Here is an 8937-nt window from a genome sequence, read left to right on the forward strand (position 1 = left end):
AACTAAACCAAAGTATATAATGACTGTTAAACCTTATCATTCAAATATCTTTAATTTCTTTTTGTTGTATTATTCTTACAAACTTATTTATTTAAAATGCAAAGAAGTAGAGACAGACAGAGATCTTCTATTCACTGGTCCACTTTCCAAATGCCCACAACAGCCAGGCTTGAGCCAGGCCCATGCCGGGAAGCTAGAACTCAATCTGAATCTCCCACATAATGGCAGGGACCCAAGGACTTGAGAATCACAAGGTGCTTCTGTTAATAGGAAGCTGGAATTAGAACTGGAGCCAGGATTTGAACCTAGGCAATAATATATGAGCTACAGGCATCTTAACTGATAGACCAAATACTTACCATAGTTCTTAGTATGATACATCTTTGTCATAAATTAATATATTACTGTTACACAAGAAATACAAATGTGATGATCAGCACATTGTAGTTATTCAGAAATGTCTACTAGGTTTCAAAATTACTCTGTGTCTAATTATTCCAGATTTCAGGTTCAGTCAGCACTCTGTAGACAGCCTCTATACCGCAGGTCAGGCCCTGTGCTAGACATTCTAGGACAATTGTCTTATTTCATCCTTAACATAATCTTGGAGGGATGGAGTGTCATATTACCCACACTTGGAGATGAGAAAATTGAAATTAAAGCCAGAATGCATGACCCAAGTTCAATGCTCTTTCCATTACTCAAGAGCTGCCACCCATTGCCAGCTTTCATTCACATTCAAAAAGATCATCTTGACCCACTGCCAGCTGGGAAAGCACTTGGCATTTTCATGGTAGTGGAAAAAGAGGCTCATTCCTTGTTGGAGACCACTAGACTAAGCCAAAGAGCAGCCACTGGCCCCTGTCCAGTCTGAGCACAAGACTCAACTGCCCAGCAGGTGTGGCCAGCATCTGCCTGGCAGCCAGCACTATAGCCAAATCTCATCCTCTGGACACACTGTGGGTCAGATTCATCTTGGCCCATGATGTGGAGATTATTCTTCAGCCTGGACACCCACATTGAGAAGAGAAGCTGATTTTGTTAGGTATAGTTGTTCTACTTAAGGTACAGGGAGATTGACACAAAGTAATGAGAGGGAATAAAGACAGCCTGTAGCGAAAACTTTGAAAGTAAATCCTCTCAGGGTCTATGATAGAGAAACTCCTACATGAGCTGAGAGAAGCATAGGCACATTAAAATAATGTAAATGTTCATCAATAGGAAATAGGATAAATAAGCTGCTTACACTCAAACTATATGGAAAATATTGAAGCTCATCCAGATTCAGACTGGCATGGACAGAGCTTCAAGACATGCTGTTGAATGAAAAAACATCAAGTTTCAGAAAAGTAAGAACAATGTGATGATACCATATTGTTATAAAAAGAGGCAAACTGCAAATTATATGTATTGTGTATAATACCCATATTCATAACTATCTGTGCATTTATCTACCTAGCTCATAAATGCACATGTGTAGAAAAAGGCTAGAAGTAACAGTCACTTGTGAGAAGAGAAGCTTGAATTGAGAGTGGTGCTCATAGGACCATGGCTTTCTTCGTAATTATTGACTATATTTACTCCAACTATGTGTTCATTTTTCCTCTCAAGTAGAAGTTATTCAAAATTTAAAAGTTTAAACACCAAAAGTAACATATGAAAATGAGTTTCTTCTATTTGCACAGCAAGTTAAAAGCTCATTCCTGCCAATGGTTTCCACTAAGCATTTAACTTTCATAGCAGGTCTTTCTAGAGAAAGGGAGGTGCTATAGAGAGAAGAATGGTGGTAGGAAGAGTAGCTAAGAGGAAGAGCAGAGCCTCTGAAATGACAGGAGAGGAGATGTGAAGATCCAGGGAACATCAGAGCTGGAAGCCAACTTCAAGACATTTTGCCCAACCCCTTCCATTTTTTAAGGCACAGGAAGAGAAAATTAGAGAAGTGGCTTTCAGGGCTGGCACTGTAGTAGAGCAGTTAAAGCCTCCACCTGCAGTGCCAGCATCCCAAAGGGGCATTGATTTGAGTCCTGACTACTTCTGATCCAGCTCCCTGCTAATGTGTCTGGGAAAGTAGCAGAGGATAGCCCAAGTGCTTGGACCCCTGCACCCGTGTTGGAGGTTGGTTTAGCTCCTGGCCCCTGGCTTCAGACAGGCACAACTCTGGCTGTTGGAGTCATTTGGGGAGTGAGCCAGTGGATGAAAGATCTCTCTGTGTGTCTCTTCCTTCCTGTCTGTAACTATGCCATTCATATAAATTGATCTTTAAAAAAAAAAAAGAGAGAGAGAGAGAGACTTTAACCATTGTCAAAAGAAGATGACAGGTCCTCTGGCCCCCTATTTGCTGGCCCTTCCCTGTCTCGTCTGGTGCTGGCAGCAGGCATTGGCATGCAGCTGTTTGGGCTCACCTGCCAGCCTCCACCCTGTCCCTTGCTTCTCAGGCCACCAATGAATGCAAAGGCTTCTGTGGTATCTACTCTTGCTGCCTTGGTTCTGAGTGTGCTGCTTGCTTCCTCTGAATCTACTTTCCTTCCCCGGACTTCCTGCAGACTCTCTCTAAAGTCCTGTAGTCAGCAGCCCCAAGGACCTTCCCTACCTTGGGCCATGACAGCTGCCTCCGGTTCCTGGGATGCTCCCCACAGAACAGCTGGATGAGCTTCAGAAAACTGGTCCCAGAGTGTCTGCTTCCCTTTCCATCCCGGAGATTTCAGGAGACAAGGAGGGCGGGGCCCAGCTGATGCACTGCCACCTGCTCACCAGGCAGGTCACAACTGGTTTTCTCACTTGCCCTCGGGTGTTTCTTGGCAATGTGGCTCAACCACGAGGAGGTTTGGAGACTGAGGACGTATCAGGACCTTGTGCCATGTGGGACTTTGATAGCTCTTGGGCAATAAGGATTCCCTTGTAGGTGTTGTATTGTGGACTGAGAGGTGAGCTGACAGCATCTCCATGGGATGGAAGGGAGCTGTGTTCAGGCAGTAAAGAGGGTCTGGGTCCCAAGGCCACTGCTTGCATCTAAGAGCAACTCAGTGAGCCTTAACCCCTACTGTGCTCCTGAGTCCTCTATTTCACCCTGAAGAGTGACTTTCTGGACAGTAAATACAGAGAGCCCACTCTGTATCATCATTGGTGTGATTTTTTTTAAAAAAGATTTATTTATTTTTATTGGAAAGGCAGATTTACAGAGAAAAGGAGACACAGAAAGATCTTCCATTCTCTAGAAGTGGTATAATGGTTAATGTGAGCCAATCTTAAGTCAGGAGCCAGGAGCTTCTTCTTGATTTCCCTTGTGGGTACAGGGTCCCAAGGCTTTGGGCCATCTCTACTGCTTTCCTGGGCCATGACAAGGGAGCTGAATTGGGAATTTAGCAATTTGAACCGGCACCCATACGGGATCCTGGCACTTGCAAAGGGAGGATTAGCCAATTGAGCCATCGTAATGGGCCCATTGGTGTGATCTTTCCTCCCTCCCTCCCTTTCTCTCTTTCTCTCTCTCTTTCTTTCTTTCTTTTTTTTTTCTTTTTTTAATTTGAAAGTCAGATATACAGAGAAGAGACAGAGAGGAAGATCTGTCCGTTGATTCACTCCCCAAGCAGCCACCATGGCTGGAGCTGCGCCAATCCAAAGGCAGGATCCGGGAGTCTCTTCTGGGTCTCCCACATGGGTACAGGGTTCCAAGGCTTTGGGCCGTCCTCGACTGCTTTCCCAAGCCACAAGCAGGGAGCTGGAGGAGAGAAGTGGGGCAGCCAGGGTCAGAACTAGCACCCATATGAGATCCTGGCATGTGCAAGGCCAGGACTTTAGCCCCTAGGCTACTGTGCCAGGCCCATCATCATCATGTTTGTTTCTTATGGCAGTGACATTATCTTGCTTGAAACCTGCTATATCCAAGGGTGATATCAAGTTCAAACAGTGGAAGATGATTCATGGAAGGAGCCTGAAATTGGGTGACAGAGTGTGAATACCCATCAGCAAGGTCCCTGATCCTAATAAGAAAAGTACAAATCCTTTCATTTGGAGAAAACTAGATAAAGGAAGAGGGAGGCAGGCCCCATATAATGTGAGGATAGGATGCCCCTACTCCCACCCTGCTTTCCTTGCTGTGGAACAATTTATTCCTTGCTCTTTGGGTGCTCTTGGGAACTCCATCCTGTATTTTAAAAATTTATTTCCATTTTATCTGAAGGAAAAAAGAGAGAGATCAATCTTTCATTCACTGGTCCTTTCCCAAATTCCTGCATAAGTGGGGACCGGGGCAGGCTGAAGCCAGGAGCTTGGTACTCCATCACAGTTTCCCATGCAGGTGATGTGGAACCCAAGCACTTGAGCTATCACCTGTGCTTCCTAACATGCATATTAGCAGGAAGCTGGAATGGGAGCAGAGCTAGGACTCCCACCAGGCATTCCCATAGTGGTGGCATATTAACCATTGCACCAAAAGCCTGCCCTCTTCCTCTGCTTTACCTCTTCTTGTTCCCATTCAGCTCTTAATTGTGAACACCAGACACAAATGCACACAAGTCACTGCTGTCATATCTCTATCCCCACACTAGCCTCAACCCAAGCTCCTGCTCTTTCTCTCCACCTCTTAGCTGAGGCCCCTGTCTGCTTCTGTGCCTCCCCATCCTCCATCTGCATAGCTCCCCTAATTCTCCTGCCCCTTATGTCCTGAGGCCCTGGGGACCTTTTCCTCCTCTTAATATCACAGGATCCCCCACAGCCCTGGCTGCTGACCACTCACTTTGGGCTAAGTGACCTTTCTCTCTCTCTCTCTCCATTGCATCTCTCTGGCCACTCTGCTCTCTTCTTTCAGTCCCTTTCATGGGCTCTTTCTGCTACCTGCTGATGTTTCCCAGGGTTTGTCCATCCACTCATTCCCTATGACACTGATAATTTGTAGAACTGTGAGTTGCAGGCACCACCTGCTGGACCACTCCACTGCGAACCACAGATTCTTCACACACAACGTGACCAGATGTATCTGCTCTCCCCTCTCTGTCTTTCTTGCTGCACTTCTGGCCTTGGTGGCTGAGGTCACTGCTCATGCCATCACTCCAGGAGAGTCTGGGGTGCTGGCTCCAGCTCCCTCTCTTCCTTCAGCTCTCAATCCAGTCTAGCTCCCATTTTGCTCCTGTTAGAGCTGACGACTCTCCTCTGTCCCCTCGGCCCTGCCTTTCTTAAAGTCCTCACTTGCTTGTTCAACAGCTTCTATCAAGTTTTTCACACTTACTTTCCCCTAATGGGGTCACAATTGATTTTGTTGCAGTGCCAGTTTGACCAAGTTACTTTCTTGTTGAAGACCCAACTGTGGCCCCAAACTCCTTGGTAGCCTTCGTGGTCTCTTTTCTCCAAACCCTCAGCTCCCTTATGGAGCCTTCTCTTCTGTGTGCCTCTGTGCACTCTTGCTCATTTTGGTTCTCCCCGAGTTAGTATCTTAGCACTTGGCGGCTCAGACCTCAGCATTACCCATCTGGGAAATCTACCTGACCCTGTCCCTCTGCCACTGCAGGAGTTTCGGAATTTCTTCATCCACACTCCCTGTTAAGCCAACTCCTGCTTCAGATGGTCCCTGGTCTCCTGAGGACATAGATTGTACCTTTAAAAAAAAAGATCTACTAATTTTTATTTGAAAGGTAGATTTGCAGAGAGAAGGAGAGATAGAAAGAGAAGGTCTTTCATCCTCTAATTCACTCCCACATAGCCACAATTCCTAGAGCTGAGCTGATCCAAAACCAGGAGCCAGGAGTTTCTTCCAGGTCTCCCACATAGTGCAGGGACCATCTTCTGCTGCTTTTCCAGACCATAAGCATAGAGCTGAATCAAAAGTGAAGCAGCCAGGACACAAACTGGTATCCCATATGGGATCCTGGCACGACAGGGTGGAGGATTATCCTGCTGAGCCACAGCACCAGCCCCAGTTTGTTTCTTATTAATTAATATTGCCATTCATACTTAATAGTAAGAGTGGCTATTAGTTGTAGACCCACTAAGAGATCTGGTAATAGTAGCAGATACTAAGTTCCTAATGCACATTATCTAACCTAATCTGACAACATCCCTGGGAGTTAGGCAGTGTTATTGCTCCTAACATGGACAAGGGAGTCAAGGCTTAATGACAGTGACTCATTTTCCCAAGCTCACTGACAAAAAAAACCAGTGGTGCCAGATTTCATGGGTAGGCAGTCAGATACTAGAGACTAGGTTCTCCAGAAGTACTTAATGCAACATATGAAACTATTGGATTTCCACTTCCTGTTTGTTGCCTGATAGAGTGAATAAATTGAAGGAGTACATTTATTCCTTGGGGTGAAGGGTGGTACAGCAGGCTGGGCTACTGTTTAGGATGCCAGCATTTCATGTTAGAGCGCCTGTCGGAGTCCTGGCTCTTTTGCTTTTGTTCCAGCTCCCTACTGATGGGCCTAAGAAGACCAGGTACTTGGCCACCTGCAGTCCATGTGGGAGTCCCAGATGGACGTCCAGGATATTGGCTTCAGCATGACCCAGACTTGGCCATTGTGGCCATTTGGGAATTGAATCACTTGGTAGAAAAATCTTTCTCTCTCTCACTGTCTCTTTATCTTTCTCACACACATACTCACACATACACACTTTAAAGATTATCTGTGGGCTGGTAATTTGACATAATGGTTAAGGCATCCTTCGGTGACACTTGCATTCCATATCAAAGTACCAAGGTTTGAGTCCCAGCTCCATTTACAGTTCAAGCTTCCTACCAATGCACACGATAGGAAGCAACCAGTGAAGGTTCAAGTAGTTGGTCTCCACATGAGAGACCAGGACTGAATTCCAGACTCCTGGCCCTGACCTGGCCAACCTTGGCTATTGTAGGCATTTGGGGAGTGAGCCAGCAGATAAATAACATCTGTCTCAAATAAAATAAAGTAATTTTAAATGGTGAAACATGCCAATGGACCAACGCCTGAACCTCCTTCCACACATAAGATTCAGTTATCTGAAGATGAGGAAGGAACATGGGCAAAAGAGCTTAGCTGGGGGAAACACACACAAAGGTGACTGCAGCCAGGATAGGTTTGGAGGTCAAAAGGCAATGTGCCCACTGGCCAGCGGGCCACTGCTACTTCATGGTGTCCTGGGGTCAGCCCAGAGCAGCTAGGGAAAGACTTTGGGTGCGATTGGGCAGTCACTATGATAAAGGGCCTTGCATTGCATCAGCCTGAGTAGACAGAACCCTGGGCAGCTCCACCCATTCCCCAAACTGTTCCCTCTCCACTTCAGGCAGAGGACAGGGACTCTGCCTCCTCCTTGGAGGGTCTGGATCTCCGCCCGAGGTCCTCCCATGGTCAGAATCAGCCCCGGAAAGTGGAAGTGCCACTAGGGCACATGGCCCATACACAGGGCCAAGAAAACCCATGCCAGCTGCTTGGGCCAGCCCCTGGGAGCTGAAGAAGTCCTGGGCCCTGGGCCTAATGAGGTGATTTATAGGTTCCTGTGAAGCCTGAGTCAGAGGGTGTGTAATGTGTGTGTGGAGGGGAGTTCTGCTCAGAATGTCTGGATCCTGGGCATGCAGGCAAAGGGATGTTGGGGGTGGTAAGCATGGCTGGCAGGCACAATCCTGTCTGCCCAGCCATGGCTGTTGTAGCCATTTAGGAAGTGAAACAGAGGATGGAAGGTCTTGTTTTCTGTTTCTCCCTCTTCCTCTTTCTCTCTCTAACTCTGCCTTTCAAAGAAATAAACAGATCTTTTAAAAAAATTCAAAAACCAACTACCAACTCCCAAACCATGAGCACTGGCAGCCACTGAGTCAGAAGCCGTGGGCATAGCCAGGTTGATGTTACCTCTTTGCTTCACAGCCTGAACCCAATGTCCCAGTTTGTTCCTGAGGGCCACCACCTGGCCCCAGAGTTGTCAGCCCCACTGAGTGGTTGAAAGGCAGGGGAGAGTGGCTCAGGCTCTAACTTCAGAGGTGTGAAGAAGATAGGCTTGAGCCCCAGCATTTCAGGCCCTGGGAGAGGTCAAGTAGAAGACAGCTTGGGGATAGTCTGGCTCATCCATCTGAGGTGGGGAAACAAAGCATGACAGGTGTGGCTAAAAGTGTAAAATAGAAACAGAAGGAAGCCACTTTTGAGGAGGACAGGAAGATCATTGGAAAGATTTATGGAGAAGGCTGAGGTGGCACTATTCATCCACTCCAGCCCCTTCAGAGGCCCACTGGGAAATCTGCCCACTGTCCCCTCCAGCCACACAACCAGGGACAGAATAAGACAGGGACCAGAGAAGGACCTCGCACTTTGCACACAAGCATCTGCCATGCATCTGCAGGGGCCAGCACAAGTAACTCTCTCTTGAGTACAGGAGCCAGGACAGCGACAGCTGCATTTAAAAGGAGCAGGTGGGGCCCAGCACCGTGGCCTAGTGGCTAAAGTCCTCACCTTGAACATGCCAGAATCCCATATAGGCGCTGGTTCTAATCCCAGCAGTCCCGCTTCTCATCCAGCTCCCTGCTTACGGCCTGGGAAAGCAGTTGAGGACAGCCCAAAGCCTTGGGACCCTGCACCCACGTGGGAAACCTGGAAGAGCCCCTGGCTTCTGGGGAGTGAATCATCTGATGGAAGATATTTCTTTCTATCTCTTCTCCTCTCCCTGTATATCTGACTTTCCAATTAAAATAAATAAATCTTTTTTTAAAAGTGAAGGGAACAGGTGCAGCTAGGGAGTGGGCTCTGGCAGCCAAGAGAAGGCAAGACCCCTGGGAAATAGAAGGAGGGGAGGACTGGAGCAAGCAGACACATTAAAACAATAACACAAACAAAAAAAGAACCAGGAGGAACAGGAGGATGGGGAGGTGGAGGAAGACAAGAGAAACCAAAGAAAGCTGCAGAACCCCAGAGCAGGTGAGGAATGGACAAGGACCAAAGCCAGTGTCTGGAAACCTACAGGAAAATTCTGCCCTTTTCTGTGTCT

The 8937-nt window shown here is 47.2% G+C and overlaps 1 protein-coding gene across 2 annotated transcripts in view; it reads right to left on the reverse strand.

Annotated features, from left to right (window-relative positions):
* TGM5 (transglutaminase 5) overlaps positions 1 to 2600 on the reverse strand; it is a 29375-nt gene extending 26775 nt beyond the window's left edge. For both annotated transcript variants that reach the window (XM_040969032.1, XM_040969031.1), the window contains exon 1: positions 2591 to 2600. In XM_040969032.1, the coding sequence (XP_040824966.1) occupies positions 2591 to 2600 (10 nt within the window). The remainder of the gene's footprint in view (positions 1 to 2590) is intronic.
* Between the last annotated feature and the right edge of the window lie 6337 nt (positions 2601 to 8937).

The sequence above is a fragment of the Ochotona curzoniae genome, unplaced genomic scaffold, assembly GCF_017591425.1.
Source record: "Ochotona curzoniae isolate NIBS_2020 unplaced genomic scaffold, NIBS_Ocur_1.0 scaffold_4701, whole genome shotgun sequence".
In the NCBI taxonomy this organism is placed as follows: domain Eukaryota; kingdom Metazoa; phylum Chordata; class Mammalia; order Lagomorpha; family Ochotonidae; genus Ochotona; species Ochotona curzoniae.